Below are 25,120 nucleotides of genomic sequence, written 5' to 3'. Positions count from 1 at the left end.
CTTTTATGGTTGTTGGATTCAGATGTTCGAATCCAACAACCATAAAAAATTGAGCGTCGAGTTTCGCACAATGGTAAGATTGTTTCTTTACGAGCTCGGGAGACATTAATCCTTTTCAAAGCACGGAAGCATTATGTGTTGTGTTATTCTTTTTCCAGACATAAAAAATTGCAGCAGACAGAAAACTCAATATTCGATCACCTGCTGTTCTTAGCTCTTTAAAAGGACAACAATTTAGTTGGCAATGTTAGTATGTAGAAATACAATTGCCAGTGTTGAGTAGTTAGTTTTGGTGACAGATGCATATCATATGCTTGCATGGTTCTAGAGATTGGAGTTCATCCTTAGTTCTCTAATCTTTCATTTCAATTGGGAATCGGACCATTGCTTGCTAACTCATACAAATCCTAACATGCAGGACCAGTCACAACAGAGTCAGCATAGTTTTAGACTCGAGACAATCAAATCATCCAGCAATTGTGTCCAATCTCAAAACATCTTCAGTTGGATAAGTTCTCCTTCACATTCACTATTTTACAACTATCTTTAAACCATGTGCATAGTGTTCTCTTATGGTAGAAAAACTATGTTACATTTGGAAAATGAAAGGCTACCAGGAGAGCACATAAATTACAATCTTGAGGAAGAATTGCATGTTCTATATATTTTCTATTGGGAACCTAAAACAGAACACCATACATATCTTACACCTGAAAGGGTGGCATCCTAGTGTGGTGGAGCTCCATGCTGTCACTTGAATCTTGATTCACTTCCCTTGCCATGGAATGAGAAAAAGGAGAAGACAGAACATGTTGCTGCAAAACAACAGGCAAATATACAACAATGAGCAATCAATTGTTCATCGGAGGCATGACAAAGTAACTTAGTCCTGTTTCATTCTGAGATTCTTCAGGCCTATAGATATGTGTATTTACCTTTTGGAAAACCTTCCACTTCTTGATCCTCCCACAACTTCATGTTTGCAGGGGGTGTAGAAATGGAACAGCTTGGGGATTGAACTGCACAAAATACAAGACCTTTAATTAACTTCCATCTCTTGAAGAGTATGTGCAGAACAAATCGGGCGATAAAATTTGAATTAGTCAAAAAGAGGAAGGAAAGAATGAATAATTTAGCAATATGTTGATCACTTGAGTTTAAAGGCCCAGATGATATGAGAAATATTAACCACCCAATCGACATTTGACATGTGAACATAATAACAAAACCAATTGATTAGATTTGTCAGGCCACTATTAATCATAATATCAAATATGCTCCAAATCAAAGATGAATAAGAATATATGTCATAGCGGTTTGCTATGTTCCATCTCGGACCTATTACCCATGTCGGGTGGTAGGATCCCCCTAGATACACCTATAACATTATTTTTTTTTTACAGGATGAAGCTTCCCTTTTTTTGTTATATCCCCTCAAGATTTGTGTTGTTGGATGATCCTTAGAGTGCAACAAGATTCGAAATACAAACCATGTCATGTTGTCTCCATAATTTGGATTGATACGATGACCGACCTCCACATTAACACCTGACTTTTGTAAATTGTGAATAGGAGTTCGTTCCCTAGAAGAGTACTTTGATATATCCTGTTAGACTAGCAAGTAAGTTGTCCTCAAGAACCGGATGCAATTCATAACATATACAGAGAGGAGATGTTGTTGGGCATTTCTGTTCATCATAAATGAATGAACTATAACATGGAAATCATTTGTCCAAGAATGCAGCAAGTTAAGCCAAATCCCAAAACACTATCAGAAGATACAAAAAACTTAACTAAGCTTCATATCATCTGCATAGTTTCACCTCTTCAGATGCAAGTTGCATACCATCATTCCAGCTTTATGTGTTAATCATAAACAAAACTCAAAGGCTTTTTGTTGCTTAATACAGAGTGGTCCAAATAGTTATCTACAACCTTGAGATGATAATAGCAACTAAGTTATAATTAGATGTGATCATTCGGCTTCTGTGAGATTTCTGATTAGCTAGCACATGAAAGAAAAATGATGCAAGAGTTGTTAAGGAGCACGAGTACCTTGTTCAGGGAAGATCTTGCCCTCATGTAAGCCACCAACATAAGCAGGAGCCGAGTAACCATTTCTGGGTTTCTTCAGATCATCTGATGGTATCTTTGCAGCTTCATGATGGTTGTCCATGTCATCATCACCTCCAGCAACTGATGCATGTGCTAAAATCTTTACTCCACTTTCTGCACTTTTGCCTTTCTTCCCAAATGACAACAATTTCTTGAACTGTTTCGCAACATCCTTTAGTGACTTCTCCGAAGTATTGGTTGCAAGGTTTGGTTTCTCAGTAACTCCCCACTTCTTCCTCACTCGAGCAGATTCAAAACTGTATGATGCTACTTCCACGCATGAGTGTGAAGGTCGAAGGTTTGAGCTGAACTTAGAAGCAACAGCCAAGACATTATCTTCTTCCCCTATACTTCTGAAGGTATCATTATTTTCAGATTTGATGTCACACATTCCTGATGCTTGGTTTGATCTTGTTTCTTCACTATCTGACCCAAGATGAAAAATGGAGGCCCTCTCTTCTATCTTTCTTCTTTCAGGTTCTTGATTGATTTGCTGATTCAGCATAACCTCAGACTCATCTTCTTTGCTCTCAGTCTCAAAATCCTTGGAAGCTCTCAGTTCAGTGATAGAAGTTGCATTATCTGCACCATTAGCCCTCCTGGTGATGGTGTTCTGGCTTTGCTCCTTCAAAAATTTGGACAATGCAAAATTGGGATCCTGCAACTCACTTGTAAAACCAGTGGTACTCTTGCTTTGGGCACATGCTGTAGATTCCGAAGGACTGCTATCTTTGCTAAGTCTTGCAGGGGGATTCATGCTTTCTTTTCTAAGGTAAGATAAGTCTGGAAGTGATTGTGCTGAAAGCTTTACAGCCTTTGTCCTTCTCCTTGAGGAATCAGGGTGGTGTCCCTTTGAATGTTTAGGAATAGGTGCTACCAAGGTCTGATGTCTGGTAGAATGAGCATTTGAGCCAATGCTTCTCAAAGAACCATCATCGAGTAAAGTTTGACTAAATTGAATCTGTTCATGAAGGTCTTCCTTCTCAAAGGACTTCACTGCCTTCTGACAAACGAGAGATGAATTCTTGAGCAACAGTGATTTTGAATCAGCTAAGGGAAGGGTATAAAACTACATAAGAACATGTCCCAAGAAGCATTAAACCTCAGAATATTGGATTTAGAATGGATCTACTGCAGGACATGCACATATTAAGCATCAAATCCATCTCCAAGTGACAGTCAAAAGATCAAATACCTGGTGTCCGTGTCTGATTGCAGAATCCTGCTTCCTTGCCGTCATCCGAGCCAAGCTCTCTTCAAGTTGGCTCTCAATCACCTTCATCTTCGCTCTTCTCTGAGCCCCCTTCGTCGCCCACTCATCCCTCAGCTTCGCCTCTCGCTTCTCCGCGTACTTCTCATACAACCTTCCTCTTCGGATCTCCGACCTACTCAGCTTCATGTTGTACTCCAAGTCATCCACCATCTTCAGCAGCAAATCGCCGCGTTTCTTCTCCAACGATCCGACCATCTGCAGCTCGCGGTGAAGCCTTCTGCGAGCGGTGGAAGAATCCGGGGTTGAGTCGAGGAACCGGAAGCTTTCCATGGACGGCCGCACTTCGAGCTGATCGACTCGATCCACCTTCATTTTTATCTCCACAGATGCCGGCCCTCCTTTGCCGCTGTCGATCGATGCCAGCTGCCGCCCTGCGATCGATGATGACGACGGCGGACGGAGATATCGGAGGGATCGAGATGGATCGTTGGCGTCAACTACGTGTGTGGATTGTGTTCTGTTGTTCTTGAATCGTGGAAGAAAGGTTGGAGGCGGTCGCGGAGAGTGGGGGGATCCCCTCCAGCAATTCTTGTAACGGTAGTGATCAAGTGCCGAAATCATAGCCGTCCGATCGCACGTGTCCCACCTATTACACGCAGAGGATTAGAATCCTATATAGCAGTTGAACGGCCAACGTTGGAGTGGATCCGCGTCAGATATGAAACTCCTGTCGTCCGTTAGGCGGCCGGCCGTTAACTGCTGCGTTCGGCAACCGTTGAGTGGGCCTGGGATGATGCCACGTGGCAGATAAGATTTTGATCAATTCTAATATCAAATTATAGATGGGCCAACGGACAGCCCATTTTAGAGTAAGCCCATAAACTGCGACTAACTACAGAATCCCGTTTATGACAGTCCCCCACGGTTTTGGTCCCTCCCCTCGAGGGAAAACGTTGAAAGCTCCCGGAACAGGGAAGCGTCGTCGTTTTCCCTCGAGGGACGATTCTCAAACCCTAATTTCTCCACAGAATCCCACCACCTACCGCCAGATACCAGTTGGCCCGATTACCAGTTACCCCGCCGAATTCGACCTCTCGATTCGACTCCCTCGGATCGAGAAACCGGGTTCTTCGCCGGGGCTGGTGGAGATGGTGGAGAGATTGAGGCGTCGCGGCGGATTTCATGCGCTGTTGAATTGTTCCTGCTCCTTGATCTTGCTGCTCTTTTTCTGCAACCGAGAAGACGTCTTCCGGGATCCCTTTCTCCGCCAAAGCTCCGATTTTTCCCCCTCGTGGAGGATTCGCGGGTCCAATCTCCAACACCGCCGCCGAATTCGGGAGCTTCACTTTGGGAACGCGTCGGTTGCAGCGAGTGGTGATGCGTCTGATGGTTCTGAGCTCGTTGGAGATCCTTCGGCGGAAGGTTGCTCCGGCTTGGCCCAGCGCGAGGGCTTCGGTGCCAAATGCGAGTTCTTGAGGTCGAACGGTCAGTGTGGTTCCGGTGGATTCTTCAATTATCTTGCGTTTTTCTACTGCACTTGTGGAAAACTTCAAGCTTTAGGGTACGCCGTGCTTGCCCTGTGGCTGGTGGGGTTGTTTTATCTGCTTGGTAACACTGCTGCGGACTACTTCTGTTGTAGTCTGGCAAATCTATCGGGTTTATTGAAGCTTTCGCCTGCTGTTGCTGGGGTTACTCTACTGCCACTTGGGAATGGTGCGCCTGACGTGTTTGCTAGCATAGCAGCATTTATGGGCTCCGACGGAGCCAGCGGAGTTGGCCTCAACAGTGTGTTGGGTGGAGCAACCTTCGTTACTTGCGTTGTTGTTGGCACAGTTTCTTTCTGTGTAGCCAATAAGAATGTTCAGATTGATCGCAAATGCTTCATAAGGGATGTGAGCTTCTTTTTCTTGAGCCTTGTCTCGTTATCAATTATCTTGATGATTGGAAAAGTAAGTGTTTGGGGAGCAGTGATGTTTGTTATGATCTATGTGGTGTATGCCTTTGCCGTGGCAGCAAATGAGCTTCTGAGGAAGCATGCCCACCGGCTGAAGTTAGAGTCTCTGACACCATTGCTCCCAGTCAGAGGGAGCATATTTTCATATGGAAGTGAGGAGGACTTATCCATTTATAGTCATTTTATTGATGACAGTATTATCAGTGATGTGCCACACTTGCACGCACTGCCACAGTGGATGTGGGCTTCCCATGTCGCAATTTATTCAAATCAAAGATTTGATTGTAGTTCATTTGAAAAGCCGAGACCTCCATGGGGTTGGAATGATGAAAAAAAGGCTGATAGCAAGTTGTTGGGAAAAATATTGTATATTTTAGAAGTTCCACTGTCACTTCCAAGAAGGTTGACTATTCCAGTTGTCGAAGAAGAAAGGTGGTCAAAGGTGTATGCTGTGGCTAGTGCTACCTTATCACCACTTCTTTTGGTGTTTCTATGTGGCAGTCATGATAATGAAGGTTCTGTATTTAGTGCCACTATCTATGTTATAGGTTCTCTTATGGGTTTGGTTCTTGGAGGATTAGCTTTGTTATTCACCAGTCATGACCACCCTCCTCGGAGATACTTGCTTCTATGGGTTTCAGGAGGGTTTGTGATGAGTATTGTCTGGTTTTATGTAGTTGCAAATGAGTTGCTTGCACTTTTAGTAGCCTTGGGTGTAATATTGCAGATCAACCCCTCTATACTCGGCTTGACTGTGTTGGCATGGGGCAACTCCATGGGTGATCTGATGTCAAATGTAGCCTTAGCAATGAAAGGCGACGATGGAGTACAAGTTGCCATGTCAGGATGTTATGCAGGGCCTATGTTCAATACGCTCGCTGGTTTGGGGATCTCTATGTTGCTTGGGGCTTGTTCAGCAAGACCTGAGTCATTTGTGCTTCCTCAGGATAGTTCTTTGGTGTGGACTATGGCTTTTTTAATGTCTGGACTTATATGGGCCCTGTTTGTATTGTCAAGAAATGATATGCGCCCTAGCAAGACATTAGGATTTGGCCTCATCATCATGTATCTTATCTTCATCTCTATTAGGGTGAGCAGTGCAATTGGGATGATGAGCTTGGTATAAGTTGATCATGCACTGAAATCGGAGGAAGCATGTTCTTCTGAGCATTATACGAACTGTCTTTTTTCTGCCAATTTATGCTGACAGCACAATATTGTCTGGTAAAGCTATTGTCTACTATAGCTAGTACCTGTATAAATGATACATATGGAAAAATGCATATAGATATGAAACATGTTTGCTTTCTCACTTACATACCTACAATCATAATATGCTTATCATGTTATTCAAATGTAGTCTTATGTCGTGACCAGGAACTGAAGAAAGCAATTTATCAAATGAGCCTTGTCAGCTTGTTATGAGGAAGCCCAAATGTTGTTTTTCTGTAGGCACTATGCTCATGGTACCTAAAAGGCTAAAACAACCTCAAATCTTATATGTTTTGCTCAGTTACTTGTGTCTCTTGATAGGTTGTTGCATTTTGTACGAGTTCAATCTGCTATTCCTTCACAAAAGGCAGCTTACATGGCATGATAGTGAACATTTACTGGTTGGGCATCCCTCAACATGTTCTTGGTGAGTAGTATCCAGAGTGTACCTTCTTCATTATCAATGGATCTCTTGTCATTGTGAGCAGGCTTTTGACACCTTTCACAGGTGAAGTTTCAGGCATGAACAGTTTGTGTTTTTCAGATAAATAAGTCTAAATAAAATTATAAATGATTCATGCTCATGTTGTGTAGTTGTGTACTTATGATATTTAGAGGCTTGACATGAGTATCACACTTGCTGTTTGCACAAGCAATACATGTTGCTATTGTTTAGGTGTCTATTTGAACTTCAAAAAACTACTGTTTTAGTTCCCTGTTTATTTTACCAATTATGTCTGTCCAAGATCTCAAAAAGAAAAGGATGGCTTGGATTGTTTATGAAAACAACCTAGGTTGTGATCCAAAGTCCTGTGATTGTATAGCAAATGTTACTGTTATATTCTTTTGGGAGTTAATCTATTGACATAGCTTTCTGTGTCTGATGATAAATATGTTTTGATCATGCCCATTTTACAACTGTACCCACTTCTATTTCATACATACACAAGAGGTGTAACCTTCAGATTTATTATATGAGAGGATCTTTCTTGGAGTAGCTCTCCAGCCAATTTCAGTTGGTAATCATTCCTAGCTTTGCTCACCAATTATAAGAGATTATTTCAATTTGAACCATCTAGACACAATGAAGGTAATAATTCAGTATATTTTTTATATTCATTTGTTCCAAAGGGGAATGTTGTGATATTATATATCTTGACTATAAAAAAGGCCACTTGAATTGGAAGATGGATATAATGACAATTAATAACCTGTTAAAATGGTTTAAGGAGTACTTTGCAATGTTTATGTTGGTTTTCAAGAAAGTGCTTCTTAATTTTAGATGGTTCGCACAATTATCAGCGGATAAGTTTAGATAAGAAATAATTTCTTTTTAATGTTTGCCAAAATAGTGAAAATAATTATGAAGACATGTACTCAACTTAAATAGTTAATCTCAAATTATTTAAGATACATGTAAATAATGTGTGCTTAAAAAGAAACACATGTTGGTTTATTCTTTAGAATTATTATTATTCATTCATTGAATTTACTTGCCATAAATTGAGTAGCTTGAGTTATTATGAGACTTTGTATGAAATGTATAATATTTTGTTCTTTCTACATTTGCTTTCACAATAACTGGTGGTGGAGGAACTAAGTATGATTCAACTTTTTCTTTTATCTTCTTCTCAATTTCGTGTTTCCATTATTATATTCTTTTCTTGCAATAGTTTCAGCCAGTAGAATTTACTGCCCTTCGGTAAGAAACTCATCAAATTTGTAATTTCTATGGAAGAACGGTTTGTTGCAAACTTGTCATTGCTTTGGATTGTTTGTATGACTATAAGTTTGTAATAATCAATTGTCAGATTATTGAGCCTGTGTTGTTTTCTGGAATGTCTCTTTGTATTGTGGTGAAAATTATATGCATATTGTACATTGGTGACTATACAAAAAATGTGCATAATGTGCAGAAGACCTAGGAGTTTGTGGAGTAACATAATTTTGCACTTCTTGCCTGGTAGTTACATATTTGCATTTGAGAAATACAAATGAGGGAACAAAGGGAGAATTTTGGAGGGTCGTGTACATATATTCTTGGTGATCGGTTGAGCTAAGATACATGAAATGACCTTTCATGTCACTAATTGATGTAAGGACAGGATTTAGCTAGGAAGGTCCTCTGACAGGACCTAACGGTGAATGCATGTTTTCCAATTGACACAGAATATTGCATCTATAACCTGTCTATTTACTGATATCTTTATGGCTTACTTCTGATTGCTGCATTTTACACACCACCAAATAGCGGAATGCTCTAATCTGGTTGCATCTCATTTGGATCACTAGTATGATCAAACTAGTGTTCTTTAACATCTTCCTCAATTGAAGTCAGACATGCCAATGTGATTCTCATGCTTGAGGGCATTCTTGCAACAAGCATTCTGCTGTCAAAGAGAATGGTGATCTCTTTCTCTAACTCAGAGAGTTCTCTCAGAAGCAACTCCATTGTGATTTGAGTGTGCCACAAGGACTGCTGTTGCTCAAGTAGATGTTTCCTATGAGATTCCACCATTTCTATTATTGCCATCCAAATTCTTATTTATCAAGGTCTTTTGTAATCTCTTTTGCTAATCCATTGTGATTTAGAGTGCCACAAGGACTGATACTGCTCAAGTAGACATTTCCTGTGATGTTCTTCCTTCCAGTTTATATTATCCAAATGCTTATTTGTCAGGGTTTTTGCAACATTCTTTCATCATTTTAGTCTCTTTTGACCCAAAATTTTTTGTTGGATATGATTTTCACGAGTCTTTACCTTTTTTTCTTTGCAGAGCTTTGTTTGTCAATAGTTCACATCGGCTAAACTGGTTTTCTGTTAAAGTTTCTTTGGGCAATAGCATGAAATGGACATGATAATTTGTGACACTCATGGTTCTGAACATTTCTTGTGGTGTACACATTACATACTTTGTCCCAAAGCAGTTGAAGCATATTTATTTGCTATGATTGTTTTGACCAGGAGTTTTAATTCATTGTTCTTTTGGCAGATAGCAAGATCACATCTCTCTCTCTCATGGTGGGTGAACCTTAAGCTACAAAACTATACTCAAATAGAATTTGAGTGGAAGAGTCTTAAGCACAAGTGATAAACAAAATATGTGTCCTGCTGACTTTTGCATGCATGTTACATGCTGAAAAGGATGCTTGTTTTGTTATCACACTCATTTTCATGATACCTAAAAAGATAAAGTGATTTTTAAACTCTGTTGTGATTCATGCAATTGATGATGACTTAAAAGATCCCTTTCTGAAGCTAATTTTCATCACTAATCTTTTACCATTTTTTATTTTATATCATGCAATCAAGAATTGTAAGGGTACCATTTTATTTATATCATCCATAAATGTTCCTGTCTTGTCTTCTATTCCTCTCTCTCTCTACCATCTAACTATATAAATTAGTGAGTTGATTGAGTAGACCAGCCAACAACTTTCTAGTCCTTTCTTTTGCTTAAATACCATATGAATTAATTCCTGCTATAAAGTTAAACTCATGCAAAAGTACAACTTGCATTGAGTAATCATCCAAAAAAAACACTGAAATTTAGATTCTTTTTTTTTTGTCCCCTCAAAGTTGATTTCCCTTTTCAAAATCCATTTGTTCCCACTTCTAGATTCATACAATTGCAAGGAATCTGAGCACTTGAAAGTTTCCTCTTCACACTTTCACATTTGGAAAGAAAGTTGGCAGCAAGTGCAAGTGCAACTTTGTCAATATGAAAGTGCAAGACCCAAATTATCTTTCTTTTTTTCTTTTTTCTTCTTATTGACCTAAAAGGAGTCAACGAAGGCTTCCTTTCTCTTTTGCATGTCTCATGTGGAGTTGGTACTGTTCAACAGAAGACTTTGACAGTCAATAGCTCAGTCAACCGTTCCCTTCGGCTGTGAAGTGAAGGAAGCACTGTGTCTCCACCAGAACATGTTGGTCACGCATACAGACACAGTCTTCTCGCCGGTCAACTCCATTAAAACATGGAGATTGACATGGAAGGAGACTGCAAATGCTTGTAAGATCTCCTGGAGTTCACAGCCAATTTCCACGAAGATCACTGACAACATTTGGTGATCGACTTTTCTTTAATGCTATCTCAGTTATTTCCAATCTTATCAGGGATTGAGTCCATGCATTGAACAGTAGCCTTCGAGTCAATTTCCAGTCGACTGCAACCACAGACAAGGAAGGATAAAATAGTCAAGGAGGCCTTTGAACAACCGAAGAGGAAATAACGAAGAAGAAGCACGCGCACATTGTAATGTAATGACATATATCAAGTAAAATTCCATGGCTTTCTCCTCTATAAATAACCTTACAACCATCCTCTACTGCAATCACCACCTCCTCCTCCTCCCTTCCTCCCATACTCTGTTCTACTGTTTGCTGGCATCCGCCAATGGAACTTCCACCATGGGTGATGTACTCAACCATCATACTAGTGATTGTTTTTCTCAGAGCCCTCGCCGGCCGCCGCCGTAAGCTGAACCTGCCGCCGGGGCCGAGGTCATGGCCCATCATCGGCAATCTCAACCTTATTGGCTCCCTGCCCCATCGCTCCCTCCACGCCCTCTCCCAGAAATATGGCCCCATCATGTACCTCCGCTTCGGCTCCTTCCCCGTCGTCGTCGGCTCCTCCGTGGAGATGGCCAAGTTCTTCCTCAAGACCCACGACGTCTCCTTCGTCTCCCGCCCCAAGACCGCCGCCGGCAAGTACACCACCTACAACTACTCCGACATCACCTGGTCGCCCTACGGCCCCTACTGGCGGCAGGCGCGCAAGATGTGCCTGTTGGAGCTGTTCAGCGCCAAGAGGCTCGAGTCCTATGAGTACATACGAGTGGAGGAGGTACGGGCGCTGCTCCGGGACCTCTTCAAGTCGTCAGGGGGGATCGTCCTCCTCAAAGACCACCTCTCCACCGTCAGCCTCAACGTCATCAGCCGCATGGTGCTGGGGAAGAAGTACCTGGACAGGACGGAGGTTGCGGCGATCGTGTCGCCTGAGGAGTTCAAGGAGATGCTGGACGAGTTGTTCCTGCTCAACGGCGTCATGAACATCGGCGACTCCATACCGTGGCTCGACGGCCTAGACCTGCAGGGCTACATCCGGAGGATGAAGAAGTTAAGCAAAAAGTTTGACCGGTTCCTGGAGCACGTGCTGGACGAGCACAACGAGCGTCGGCAGCGCGAGGGGGAGGGATTCGTCGCCAGAGACATGGTGGACGTGCTCCTGCAGCTCGCGGACGATCCCAATTTGGATGTCAAGCTCGAGAGACATGGCGTCAAGGCCTTCACCCAGGTTAGTTTGTATGTTCGCCTTTGAATCCAATCTACCTCGTAGCTTACACGGTCTTTAATCTGTACTTGGACGTAACCACCAGGACCTGATCGCTGGCGGCACCGAGAGCTCCGCCGTGACCGTGGAATGGGCCATCTCGGAGCTCCTCATGCGCCCCGAGGTGCTCGAGAAGGCGACGGAGGAGCTGGACCGCGTCGTAGGCCGGGGGCGGTGGGTGGAGGAGAGGGACGTGTCCCGCCTGCCGTACGTGGAGGCCATCGTCAAGGAGACCATGCGGCTGCACCCGGTGGCGCCCATGCTCGTCCCCCGCCTCTCGCGCGAGCACACCACCGTCGATGGCTACGACATCCCCGCCGGGGCGCGGGTGCTAGTCAGCGTGTGGGCCATCGGGCGCGACCCGTCGGTGTGGGACGCGCCGGAGGAATTCCGGCCGGAGCGGTTCGTCGGCAGCCAGATCGACGTCAAGGGGCACGACTTCGAGCTGCTGCCATTCGGGGCGGGGCGGCGGATGTGCCCCGGCTACAGCCTCGGCCTCAAGGTGATCCAGCTGAGCCTAGCCAACCTGCTGCACGGCTTCGAGTGGCGCCTGCCGGCCGGGATGAAGGCAGAGATGCTGAGCATGGAGGAGATCTTTGGGCTGTCGACGCCTAGGAAAGTGCCGCTCGAGGTCGTCGTCAAGCCAAAGCTTTCCGCCCATCTCTATGGCGCCTGATGCTGCGCAGAGTAGGTGGGAGATGAATTCCATACCTACGCTAAATCTAAATAAGCATGTGACGTGTTGGTGTGTCAGTATCTTTATGGGGGATGGATAGATCTACGATAAGAACATAGAGATGAGTTGTATGCAAAGATACAGGATGAAATGACTGTGTTGGAGATTTACATATATGATATCATATTCACATATATGATATAATACTTTATTGCTATAACTCTACTTGTTACGAGATAAAGTGATAACTTATAGTTTTATAATTATAGTTATGTGAAATATTAGATTTTTTTTATAATTATAGTTTTATTTCTTTTTATTGAAGAAGATATCTAAAACGTCGTTTAAGTCATATTACTTAATAAGTTACTAATGTTGCAGCTACATATTCCATTTTTGATGTTGATAATGTAGTTATTTTTTACTTTATTCAACTCCAAGATATAATTCCTGATCCAATATTAAAAATATTACTTGAAATATTCTTTCTATCATTCAAAGCTCCTACTCAATTACTATCAATGAAAATAAATAATTTATATTTAACCATAGCAAACACACAAATGAATAGAAAATTAGCCATACTCGCTATTGCTTTACCTACCAAGAACACAAGAGGTTTCATTGAACTGTGAGCATGGCAATACAACATGCAAATCTTAGGAATGATTTAGGCTATAGACATCAAAGAGCATGCCTTCACCACTTGCTTGAATCTATTAAGGCCAGTCAAGCTGTTGTTTCTAAAGCATACAAGGTTAAGCAGATTGACTTGGATATTGGAACATGCCACATGGTTTACCTGATTAGGAAGTATGAGACATAGGTAGACATACTAGCTATAAAGGCTGCATTAGGAATGTCACGTGATTCACTCAATTAGGGTGCATCAAGTATGAGTTGATATGCTAAAGCATTAAAGCATGCCCATATAGTTTATCTACTAAGAGAAGGAGACATATTAGCCATATAAGTCATAATGAGTGACTTGAGCATGAGACATATTAGAACACCATAGCATATCAACATGGTTTGCCCAATTAGAGAGCATAGAATGTAGGGAAACATGTTAGCGCATTGGATTATAGCTACATGATTTACGTAATTAGGGAGCATGGGTTATAGAAAGATGTATTAGCCATGAAAGCGATGTTAGGTGCATTGAGCATAGGGGCACACATTAGAGAATCAAAGCATGCTCACATAGTTTACTCCATTAGGGAGCATAGGATAGAAAGATATATTAGAACATTAGAATATGCCCATATGCTTTATCTAGTTAGGGATCACAAGATGCAGGGAGATGCATTAGATCATTTCTGGTGTGTCGAGCATGAGGACATATTAGAGCATTAGGGCATGCTTATATGGTTTACTGGAGCATGGGATGTAGAGAAACAAGTTGCCCATGAAAACTGAGTTAGGTGCATTGCATGCTTTACAAAATTAAAGCACATCAAACATTGGGAGATGCATTAGACATCAAAATATATCCATATGATTTATCTAGTTAGAAAGCATGGGGCATTGGGAGAACCTTATGCCTCAAGCGACTCTTCTTCCTTCTACTAGAGAAAACATATGAATATTCTTCTTCCTCTAGGCAATAGGTAACCCTTCTTCCTCCTCTCATCGATGGACCTTTTGTTAGAATCGAGTCGGCACAAGAGGGGTGGGGGGTGAATTAGTACAGCGGATAAAATTATATCAGTTCGAAAATCTTTCGTTTGATTAAAACTGATTTCATATCGAAAAGATAACTCGAAATCTCATTCATATATGTAGTGAAAGCAGTAGACAAGTAAAGCAGTTTGCAGTAAAGGCAAATTGCTTAAATATAAATGCAAACCGAGTTTTATAATGGTTCGATCATTGTGACCTACATCCACTCTCGATTCCTCTTCCGTCGAGGCCACCGGTATCCATTAACGATATTTTTTTAATAGGCAAAGATCAATTACCCTTTTATACCCCTCTTCTCCTTTTTATAGGTTTAAGAGATAACCTTTTATAATCCTCTTTTACAATATATCCCTCACACACCTCCTTTAGAACTCTCTCGAAGCTTTAGGAGGGAACTCAACTTTTGAATAGGGTTTACAACTTTAGAATTATAGAGTTTTGCTCAACTTTCTTATTTTTATTAACCAGGGATAAGAGGGGTATTTATAAGCCTTAAGTGAATTCAAACTTGGAACCTAAAAGAGTCTTATCCCCGATTTTCGGGGTACTGGTGGTACCACCGCCTAATAGTCTCTCGGAGACTATGCCATGATGATTCTATTTGTTGGGTCACTGTTTGAGCTTTTTATTTGGCCCAACATAGCTCAACTTGGGCCCAATTGGTCCTTAATTGAGTTAACTCAATTCCAACCCAATTATGCCTAAAACCTACTTCGATCTAGATAATTATTATAAAGCTAATCAAATGTTGTTCGGCATGTCATTGGTTTATCGACGCTTCGTCCGATTCTTCGGCGTATCATCCTCTCTTACGACCTATTGCCTAATCGGCCAATTGACCTCCGCAACTCCGATTTCCTTGGTGTAATTTTTACTCTTCTTGGCCCGATGCCCAAACCCATGGCTCGAAGCCTTCTGCCGATATGTCGATCGATCCTCCGGCTCGACGTCCAATCTTCTGACATATTCCACTCCGGCCTAACATGATTCTTCCTGCTTTAATTATCTTTCCTGATCGAAGCTAGTCATGTGTCACTCAAAACACAGATTAGATCACAAACACATCAATTGATTTCATCATCAAAATCTAAGATTCAACACCTTTTTCTCTCTCTAAGCAATGATAGTGACCCTCCTTCTAACATCAAACTATTACCATAAGATTTAGATTTTATAGAACCCCCTATAAAGCCTCATCACATTCCAACACTAAATTTGTAATAGACTCAGACTCATTGGTTGCATAACTCAAATGGAAAGGTAAAAATAGGAAAGAGAGAAAGAGGGACAAAAAAAGAAAAGTAAAAAATTAGAAAGAATGGTTGACTCCTATACTTATGAATAACATATTTGATCAATCGGTAAGACTAATTATTTTTCAAGTAAAGGTTCTCACATCTTAAGAATTGGATCTCATTCAGGAGGAGGAGGACTCTCAAAGTTGTCTTTCATATCATATCACGAGTATTACTTACAAAATTGTATTAGGGGCATGCTAGATATCATCACTATGATGCTCAAGTTAAAGATCCTCGATGGTAAGAGCTATAATGAGTGCTTCGAGCAATGGGAGACACTTTGTCCACGAAGACTATATTGAGCACATCGTGTACTTATGATGCACTAAGTGCGAGGAGATGTGTTAAACATGAAGACTATATTATTTGTGTTGCACGATTTGCCTAATTATAGTGCATTGAAAATAAGAAGTTGCATTGGTCATAAACCCCTCACTAGATGCATCACATGTTTTACTCGACTAGGGCACATCAAATGTAGAGAGATACATTAGTTGTAAAGGTTGCATTGGGTGTGATGCACTTTTTACTCACTTATGGTGCGTCAAACATATGAAGATTGATTAGAGCATTTTAGCATACTCATATGATTTATTGGATTAGAAAGTATGGGATGTAAGGAGACACATTGGCCATAAAGGTCATATTAGGCACACCACATAATTTGCTCAATTATGGTCTATCAAGCACAAGGAGACATGCTAGAGTATTAAAGCATGCTAACATGATTTACCTAGGTAGGAGATATGAGATGCAAAAAGGCACATGAGAGAATTGAAGCTCAACTATATGGTTTACTTATTTAGAGAGCATGAGACACATTAGTTATAAAAGTCATAATGAGTGACTCGGAGTGTGGGAGGACACATTAGAACATTAAAGCATACCCATATAATTTTCTAACTAGGGAGTATGGGACATGGGAAAACATATTAGAGTACTATGATATGTTAGAGCATTAGAGCGTGTCCACATAGTTTACTTAGTTATGAAATACGAGTCAAGGAGACACGTTAAAACATTAGAGTATGCTCATATGATTAACTTTGTTAGGGATCATAAGATACAAGGAAACATGCCCATTTAGAGAGCATGAGATACATTAGCCATGAAAGTCATAATGAGTGACTTAGTGTGGGAGGACAATTAGAATATTAGAGTATACCCACATGATTTTCTAACTAAGGAGTATGAGACAAGGGGAAACATATTAGAGTACTAGAGCATAGCCACATGGTTTACTCAATTACGGAGCATAAGATATAGGGATATACATTGGCCATGCAGGTAGTGTTAAGTGCATCAAGTGTAGAGGACATGTTAGAGTGTTAGAGCGTGGCCATATGGTTTACTTAGTTATGGAACATGGGTCAAGGAGATGCATTAAAATATTAGAGTATACCCATATGCTTAACTTGGTTAGGGATTATAAGATACAAGAAAATACATTGGCTATAAAAGATGCATTCTATGCATTGAACATGTGAGGACATGTTAAAATATTAGAGTATGCCCACATGGTTTACCTGATTATGAAGCATGGGATGTAAGAAGACACATTGGATGCGAAAGCCCAATCAGGCACATCACGTGATTTGCTCAATTATGTCACATTAAGTATAGGGAGATGTGCTAGAATATCAGAGCATGCCCATATGGTTTACTTGGTTAGGGAGCAAATGGTACGGAAAGATACGAGAATTAGAGCTTGACCATATGGTGAGATGCATTGGTCACAAATCATAATAGGTGACTCACATAAGAGACACATTAGAATACTAGAACATACTCACATGATTTATCTAATTAGTGATTGCACAGGACATGAGGCAACATGTTAGAATATTGGAACATGGTTATATGATTTACCCAATTAGAGAGTATAAGGCATAGGGAGATGCATTAGCCACAAAGGTAGTGTTAAGTGCATCGAGCATGAAAGGACATATTAGAGCGTTAGAGCGTACCCACATATTTACTTGGTTAGGGAGCATGAGACAGAGAGATGCATTAAAGCATTAGAGTATGCTTGTTTTACCTAGTTAGGCATCATGGGATCTGAGGAGATACATTGATTACAAAGGTCATGTTCGATATATCAAGTATGTGAGAATACATTAGAGTATTAGGGCATGCCCACATGATTTACCCAGTAAGAGAGCATGGGATATAGAGAGATATATTGCCATGAAAGTCGCATTAGGCACATCATATAGTTTGCAGGTTAGGGTACGTTGAGTATTAGGAGATGCATTAGAGTATCAAAGCATACTCACATAGTTTATCTAGTCGGGAAGCATGGGATGTAGGGAGACTCTCATGCCTCAAATGACTCTTCTTCCTTCTGCTAGAGTCTTGACCTTCTTCCTCTAAGCTATAGGCAATCCTTCTTCTTCCTCTCGCAAATCAATATTTTTCTATCTCTAAATAGTGGTGGTGGTGACCTTCCTTCTAATATCAAATTATTACTACTAGAATTAGCCATTGTCCTAAGTGAAGAGATCAAGTTGATCTTGCCTAATTTCTAAAGGTTATTACATCTTAATAACTTTTCCCTCTTTGTATCCTTATCGATCTTAACAATTAATATTACATTGAAAAAAAAAATTAATTGGCATGAGTTTTTTTTCAAAGAATAAATGATGAAGGCGGGATTCGATTCTAGGACCTTACTATAAACTATCATAATTTTTACTAGTTAAACTAGTAGACATCTTAAAAAATATGTTAGTTAAGATTTTGATCCCCGGTAATTTGATAATTGATATGAATATGTTTACACACTTCGAAGATAAACCCTAATACTTTTCTTGCCTAGTGATGGTGATATTAATGAGATAAACAATTTTTTTTGGGATTGTTCCACTTCAATGTGAGAATCTCAAGAATATCAAGCTGTGGCTTCTTTCATATGATCTAAATGATGATCATCTTCGGGCACTGACTCTTAGAACTCAGAGGTTCACAAAGAATGCTAGCTCATGAAAGATCAAACACCATGATTCAAGCATGCTCTGCTGCTGTTCTAAAATGAGAAGACAATCCCTGGATACAATGAATCAGTCCAGTTATATCTCAGCAGGCATTGATGGATGGAGAAGAAGGCATGCTGCTCTTTCTATGTTCCCAATCCATTCCAAGGATATCTCAACAGCCATATCAGCATTGCATCAACAATGAATCTGGCACATGGATCTATTGGTATCAGCACTTGCAATCCCATTCCATATGAAGTCCTAGCAGCATCTTTTGGTGGCAAGGTGAATGAGTCCTGGAACAATGATGGTGGTATATTTCTCTGACATGTTGATCTGGTTGGATTTAGCTTTATTGGTTGTCACTTGATTTGCCAACACACTGCATCTTTCTTGTGTCTCAATCCTTCTTTTTTGTGTGATTACCTGTTCTTTATCCAATCAAGTACAGAAGGATCATAAAATTGATTAGAGTTTCATGTTTCTGAACTTTGCTGATCAATCTTTACAAGGACACACACACAGTCTCACTCTTGTCTCTCTGACAATGACACCTCAATTCTCCATCTTGCATGAATCCAGAACCACATAAACCTCTTTCTCTTTCTCGTCGTTAGCACAGCTCAGCTCGCAGCTTCTGCGATGCTCTGCAGAGAAGGACGCCACTGTCGGGTCCTCGCTGCCATCTGCGTGCCGCTCCGTTGCCGATCCGTCTCCTGCTTCGCCACCTGCCTCACCACGTGAACACAGAAAGCATTGAGAACAGAGCTGATCCTCCTGCTCTGTCGAATCCAAACTCGGCAAAGAGAACAGAAGGTAATCTACCTGATCGTTTGTTCTGTGCTGCTGGCACTTGTTAAGCTTCTCCTGCTTCCTCGCCCTCAGAGCCATGGTGACCTCTGTCCGCGAAAGAATCAGTGGACGTTCACTGTCAGGCCAAATCAGAAGGCTAAGCAAGCGAGCAGGGATTACAAGGAGCGGATTGGAACCTTGGGAGGTGACCAGCCGATACACTTGGCCGAGCAAGAGCACGTCCTTGGGCTTAAGCAGCCTCACGCGCGTCAACCGGACGACGCCGCCGCCGCCGTCCCCCCGCTCCTCGGAGACGCAGAGCGTGACGAGGGCCACGTGGTAGCCCGGGTTGCTCTTCATCACGTCCGCAGCGCTCATCGGCCAGTAAAGCTGCTCCTCCCTCCCACCCGGGTGCTGAATCACCACCGCCTCCGGTGCTTGGCAGTTCCCCATCCTTCTCCTCTCTTCACAGGAACGAAAAGAGGAAGTGGGATGATGAGAAGAGGCGAGTCTCAAAACACAGGAATATATAGTGCAGTGGCAGCAGCACACAGAGGCATCATCTCCTGCAGGTGGCAGCAGCACACACAGGCGCGAGATTCTTCCTGTCATGAGGGGCCACATTACCAAGAAGAACATAAGACGGTGAAACACTGATAGAGAAGTAACCTCGTCGCTTTCTTCTCCTCACCAGCGCATGGAATGGGACTTGGGGTGTTCTTGAGGGGGCAAAAGCTACACCCTCCTCTGTGATCACACCCTCCTGTTGCCTAAAGGGAGATTGCTTCCTGTCCTTGTTCTTGTTCTTTTGGTGATGCCTCTGGGCACCAGGCAGCGGTCAGTCTCTGCTGGTTGTTGCCCTTATCACTCACTACTGTCTGCAAGAAACATAAGCCCATTACCTTCATTGTTTGTTGACGATCCAAAGGTGCCTATCTCTTCCACAAAGTTTATGTTAATCTAGGGAGCAGGATAGAGATATCCTAAGCATACTTCAAATGGATTCACCTTTTTGGGAACCCTTTAGGCATAATTGTCGTCTTGGGGAGAACAAGGTCAGTTGCCAATGTCATCTTGTTCCTCGTATCTTCCAAAGTGGGCAAGAACAGAGTTCAGATCATGTTTGGGCCCACTTGAACAAGAAGCAGGATTGTTGAATCCCACAAAGCACTGGAATGAATTGAAGGTAATTCTGTATTGAATGATCCTATGCTGTAAGAATCCGATTTGATGAGATTATTGATCTGTTAACTTCATTGAATCTAAATCATTGATCCAAGATGTCAGATCATGTTTGGGCCCACTTGAACAGAGTGTTTCTCCTTAAACACTCTGCTTGTTATGAACAAAGGAAGAGGATGGAGATCTAAGAAAAGATGGAGTGCTTTGAATCACAAGAGTACAATTGGTGCATTGTGGAGCTCCATCTGTGGCAACCACCACTGAGAGAAATGGAGGAGATGATATGGTTGAGAGATTATGGTGGGATGCATGCAGAAGTTTCTCCTTGGTATAAAAGACTACATTGTTATTTTGCACATGAATTGTAGCAAGAAGGCTCTTCTTTTTTACTCTGGTAAAAGTCAAACTGTGGATGGCTTCTACCCACAGAGACTTTGAACTCTGTGTTGCATCAATATGTTCACTAGAGATTTGTTGCAAAGTTTGATAATAGAATGTTTACACTTCAAATTCTGTACATCTTTCCAAACAAAATCTAGTCAACCCACAACAGTTACTAATGACTAGTTTTGATTTAGTAGGAGAGTGAAAAATATAAACAGAGTGTTACTAAAATCACTTGGGGAAGTCAATAATGAACAATCAAAATCACTTGCCAAATGTTGTAAGATTCAGATGAAGCTTGACAGCCACAAGAAAGAAAGAAAGATCATGGAGGAGATTGGATGAAAGAACAGATGATTCTGATTGATAGCAGACTATAATTCTGAGATTTCTTTATTTACCTCCACTTGAATCCAAAATAACAGATGATTCTGATTGATTAATCCAGAATTAGTAAGACTCCTTATTCAACTTGAAGAGTTGTGGACAGTTTAGATAGGTTTTATTAGTTCTATGATACTGAACAGTAATAGAAGACACTCAAAGTAGGTTTGCATGCCATTATATTGAAACATCTTCATGAAAGAAAAAAGAAAAGGCAAATATTCTGATCCACAGAAACATATGAAAGACTAATTCAGCAGTTCATACATAGCAGATAGGAGTAGTTATCTGTAAAATTTGGCATGAACATTCAAGATCAACTGGTATGCTGAAGAAAGCCTCACCAATAACAGACAGTGAAATTGATCTATTTTAAGAACTTGCAAAAGAAATCCACAACGCAGTCAAAAATAAAACCTGCCAATAACAACTAGTAAGACAATGTTAAGGAGAAGTACCTTCACCTCCAATTCAACATTAATCACAGTTTCAAACAAAACTAAAATATCATCATTGAGAAGCAAAACAACAAACTAGATAAATAGGAAAACATGTTTTGCAAGCCACAAATAAACAAAAATCAGATATCGGCAGTAACAAGTGAATGAAACAGCCTATATCAAATGCAAACAATCCATTCTGTTTGATATATGAGATGTTCATTTTTTACGGACATGTTCTAGACATATTGGATGTATGTAATGGATTAGATCACCTTGTTACGTAGCCTGCCAAATTATGGGATCAAGAGCTTAAGAACTGCTAAAAAGACCTTTTTTAGTCTAACACGATTTCCAGGGTTAAAACTTGGAGAAATTCAAACTGTTTCATTAGCTGAAAATGACATATCAAACTCCTTTCTACATTGTTGAAAGAACCTTATGTTACAACATTCACTTACAAGATTTGGAATTGTTATGATGAGTTGATAACCATCCAAATGAATTCAACTTTATCTTTTTACTGTAATCACCACCAGGAATCAAGACAGAGGAAAGTACAACAAGCAAATCACATAACACACATGAATTTATGTGGTGATGCACCAGCTTCATGGAGCCCCCTGCAAAAAGTTCTTTCACCATATTAATGAAATCTGAATACAGTGCTTGATGTAGTTTTTTTGTCCTCCAAACATGTTTTACATATTAAAAACCCAAAATCTGCAATATGGAAATGCCTTGGGCTCATAGAATTATGGTGAACATCTGACTATAAGTTACCTAACATTTGCACATTTTTCCGAAGTAGTAAAAATTCCATGGAAATCATTATTTTAACCAGCTTAAAATTAGATGTTAGAAAATTAGATAGTACTACCGAAAGGCCAAAAGGTAAACACATCATGATAGAAAAGAAAACATACAAGTGATTTAATTTTAATGTGCTTGTTTTCTGACATGAAACACAAATTTCAGTCACATATCGTGACTTCCCATAGAGTCGAGGATCACTAGACTGGATCCAAGGTCATGAAACAGAGATTGCAAGCATTCCAAACTAACTAGGATACTTGACAGCATTTCAATGACCCTCCTGAGGAATATGTGAAATTAAATAAATATGATATACTATCATATGCAGATATTTTATACTCGGGTTCCCCACTTCATATGTAAGACCATGAACTTGCCATGGACAATTCCTTTAACAATGATATAATCCAGTTCGATTAGAAAATGGGCTATAATGATTAGACTTTGACAAACCTGATCTAGTCGCAATTGCCATTGCAAAACAACAAATTTTGGCGAGAGAACAAATTGGGGCTTGACGATCTTGTAGTGACAATGAGGAACACCAAGAGAAGAATTGAAATAAAAGAAGGCAGCTGATTGTGAAAGTACATTGCAAAACAATAAATTTTGGCAAGGGCGCAAATTGGGGACTTGATGATCTTGTAGTGAGAATGAGGAACACCAAGAGAAGACTAGGAAAAAAAAAAGGAAGATGATTGTGAAAGTATAATTTATAGCCTAAGAGGAGCATATGCCACAATTCTTTTCTTTTTTTTCTTTTTTGTTTTCATGGAAAGAATAATTCCTAAAAATACAGCCAAAATGGTCAAACAGATTTACAATCAGAGCATGATATAGTTCCAAAAATTAATTATGAATATGGTTGCAAGATAATTATGAATATGCTATTTAGTATTGCATATACAGTATATTTCCAAAGAATGACTTGATTTTCTTTATACAAATTAGAAATAACTTTTATGAACCTCATATTCAAGGATCTCAACATGCTTTTGTTTGTGTCCTTGAGTAGTGATTATCAATTATTTGCCTTCAAAAATATAAACTATTTATTCCATAAGATGAATGATTTCATTACAATCCAATAGAGAGTTCATCAAGATGAAATTCTGCAGTATGCTGCAAACACTGAAGAACACCAAGAAAACTGAAATTTGATATATGTAAGTTTCAGAATTCTTGAATTCCAGTATGCTTCATCAATCTGTGATCTTAATTCTTAACACAGCACTGTATGATCGCGTCCACCTAAAGGCCCTAAACCAATTCAAAATTATGTGAAGCACCCAAAAGACACTAACCTGAATATCCTCGAAGAGTAGAGGATTGTCAAGATGAAATATTGAGAGTAAGATGAAAATCCCATACTAGTTCAATATGACAGTGAATAAAACATATAATCACTGATCTAATTTAGGCTTCAAGTTCAATAACTTCTTCTTATAATATAAGTTAAATATTAATCAAGCATGGAGAGGTTGCGAAATTGAAATTTCGGAAGTACAATACAAAGCCCAAACAAGTTTAACATAATACTACCAACAAAAGAGAAATCACTGATCTACTTTACGCTTAAAGGTCAATAGGTTACTAGCTTGTCTCTACCACATGAAGAAAAGACTTTGACATCGCAATGCAATCGTATACACTTACTTATGTACCTCAAGCTTCAGAACGGCTGCCGAGAGGGAAGGAGAAGATCTCCCGAAGCCGATGTCCATGGCATACCCTGAGACGGGGAGCTTGAGATCCCGGAGAACGGAGCAATGGAGCAATGGGGCACCCAGGAATAGGGCGGGAACTCCTCCGGAGGCTCCACGCCTTCCTTCCGGACCGCGTCGCATAGCTGGGAGTGGACGTGGAGGAGGGCGCCGGAGGGGGTGGGGGCGAGGAAGAGAATGCTGCCGTCGGCGGCGGACGAGGAAGGGAAGGCGCCGACGGAGGAGAGGGCGAGAGGGAGGGGATCGAGTCGGCCGCCTTCTTCATATTTAATCACATAACATGGCCTTCTGCAGTCAAAAGAAACCTTATCAATAATGACAAGATCAACATTGCTCATCCATAGGATTTGAGCTTCACTAATGGAGACCTCAACAATACCTGATCGAAAGATCTCTAATCACGAGTGCACTTTGATCCGGAAATAAAGAGAAGACCGGTGAAGCAGAAGGCACTTGGTAAGCCTTTTAACTGAGAGGAGCGCAGGCGACGGCTATATGTACACAGCCTCATCTTGGTTTCTTCCCATAGCGATCCTCATCTTTCTCCAAGACTGAAGCGGAAGTGGAGGTGAAGTCCTCCCCGGACAAGTTCTGGGACGCCGTCCGTGGCTCCACCGACGTCTTCCCCAACATCTTCCCTGAGCAGTACCAGTCCATCGAAGTCGTCCAAGGCGACGGCAAGAGCGCTGGTTCCATCCGCCTCTTCAAATACGCCCAAGGTGAAGTGGTACATGGAGTACGTGAAGGTGAACGAAGAGATCCCTGAACCGGACATCACCAATGAGACCGCCGTGGCCACCTTCTATGGCTCGGATGCCTACCAAACCAAGAACTAAGAGTAAGGAATACATGAAATCTCATCCATCCGAACCACACATCAAGACTAGTAAGTACATCAATGGAGTCGTATGTATCATTTGCTAGTTCATGAAACAAACA

The 25,120-nt window shown here is 41.0% G+C and overlaps 4 protein-coding genes across 7 annotated transcripts; 2 read left to right on the top strand and 2 right to left on the bottom strand.

Annotated features, from left to right (window-relative positions):
* Positions 1-504: 504 nt before the first annotated feature.
* On the bottom strand, positions 505-3,964 carry LOC135612948 (uncharacterized). Of its 3 annotated transcripts, none has more exons than XM_065109799.1 (4): positions 3,311-3,964; positions 2,056-3,184; positions 936-1,019; positions 505-815 (listed from the first exon to the last, which is right to left on the bottom strand). In XM_065109799.1, exons 1-4 carry the CDS (start codon positions 3,947-3,949, stop codon positions 751-753), a joined length of 1,917 nt encoding a protein of 638 aa, XP_064965871.1. In that variant the 5' UTR covers positions 3,950-3,964; the 3' UTR covers positions 505-750. The 3 variants fall into 3 exon arrangements, with proteins under 3 accessions (XP_064965871.1, XP_064965872.1, XP_064965873.1); XM_065109800.1 differs by having other exon boundaries at positions 2,056-3,118; XM_065109801.1 differs by having other exon boundaries at positions 2,056-3,115.
* Positions 3,965-4,246: 282 nt separating this feature from the next.
* On the top strand, positions 4,247-6,598 carry LOC135612945 (cation/calcium exchanger 4-like). The gene has a single exon (XM_065109795.1). It carries the CDS (start codon positions 4,477-4,479, stop codon positions 6,406-6,408), a length of 1,932 nt encoding a protein of 643 aa, XP_064965867.1. The 5' UTR covers positions 4,247-4,476; the 3' UTR covers positions 6,409-6,598.
* Positions 6,599-10,800: 4,202 nt separating this feature from the next.
* Positions 10,801-12,723, top strand: LOC103985373 (trimethyltridecatetraene synthase). Its single transcript, XM_009403044.3, has 2 exons — positions 10,801-11,791; positions 11,874-12,723. Exons 1-2 carry the CDS (start codon positions 10,892-10,894, stop codon positions 12,501-12,503), a joined length of 1,530 nt encoding a protein of 509 aa, XP_009401319.2. The 5' UTR covers positions 10,801-10,891; the 3' UTR covers positions 12,504-12,723.
* Positions 12,724-18,879: 6,156 nt separating this feature from the next.
* On the bottom strand, positions 18,880-25,037 carry LOC103985374 (uncharacterized). Of its 2 annotated transcripts, XM_065109797.1 has the most exons (5): positions 24,561-25,037; positions 24,114-24,469; positions 19,449-20,129; positions 19,285-19,358; positions 18,886-19,187 (listed from the first exon to the last, which is right to left on the bottom strand). In XM_065109797.1, the coding sequence occupies exons 3-5, from the start codon at positions 19,888-19,890 to the stop codon at positions 19,083-19,085; spliced, it is 621 nt and encodes a 206-aa protein (XP_064965869.1). In that variant the 5' UTR covers positions 19,891-20,129; positions 24,114-24,469; positions 24,561-25,037; the 3' UTR covers positions 18,886-19,082. The 2 variants fall into 2 exon arrangements, with proteins under 2 accessions (XP_064965868.1, XP_064965869.1); XM_065109796.1 differs by having other exon boundaries at positions 18,880-19,187; positions 19,285-20,129.
* Positions 25,038-25,120: the final 83 nt, after the last annotated feature.

The sequence above is a fragment of the Musa acuminata genome, chromosome BXJ2-5, assembly GCF_036884655.1.
Source record: "Musa acuminata AAA Group cultivar baxijiao chromosome BXJ2-5, Cavendish_Baxijiao_AAA, whole genome shotgun sequence".
Classification (NCBI taxonomy): domain Eukaryota; kingdom Viridiplantae; phylum Streptophyta; class Magnoliopsida; order Zingiberales; family Musaceae; genus Musa; species Musa acuminata.
The sequence above is the reverse complement of the archived record's forward strand: the minus strand, read 5'-3'. Positions and strand labels throughout refer to the sequence as shown.

Bases quoted from the DNA above. Each gene is read 5' to 3' on its own strand.
- LOC135612948 (XM_065109799.1), bottom strand. From the start codon at position 3,949: ATGATTTCGGCACTTGATCACTACCGTTACAAGAATTGCTGGAGGGGA. The intron at 3,185-3,310 runs GTATTTGATCTT...GTTCTTATGTAG, and splicing joins CAATCAGACACGGACACCAG to TTTTATACCCTTCCCTTAGC. The intron at 816-935 runs GTAAATACACAT...GTTGTTTTGCAG, and splicing joins AGTGGAAGGTTTTCCAAAAG to CAACATGTTCTGTCTTCTCC.
- LOC135612945 (XM_065109795.1), top strand. From the start codon at position 4,477: ATGGTGGAGAGATTGAGGCGTCGCGGCGGATTTCATGCGCTGTTGAAT.
- LOC103985374 (XM_065109796.1), bottom strand. From the start codon at position 19,890: ATGTTCTTCTTGGTAATGTGGCCCCTCATGACAGGAAGAATCTCGCGC. The intron at 19,188-19,284 runs GTAGATTACCTT...GTGGTGAGGCAG, and splicing joins AGCACAGAACAAACGATCAG to GTGGCGAAGCAGGAGACGGA.
- LOC103985373 (XM_009403044.3), top strand. From the start codon at position 10,892: ATGGAACTTCCACCATGGGTGATGTACTCAACCATCATACTAGTGATT. The intron at 11,792-11,873 runs GTTAGTTTGTAT...CGTAACCACCAG, and splicing joins GCGTCAAGGCCTTCACCCAG to GACCTGATCGCTGGCGGCAC.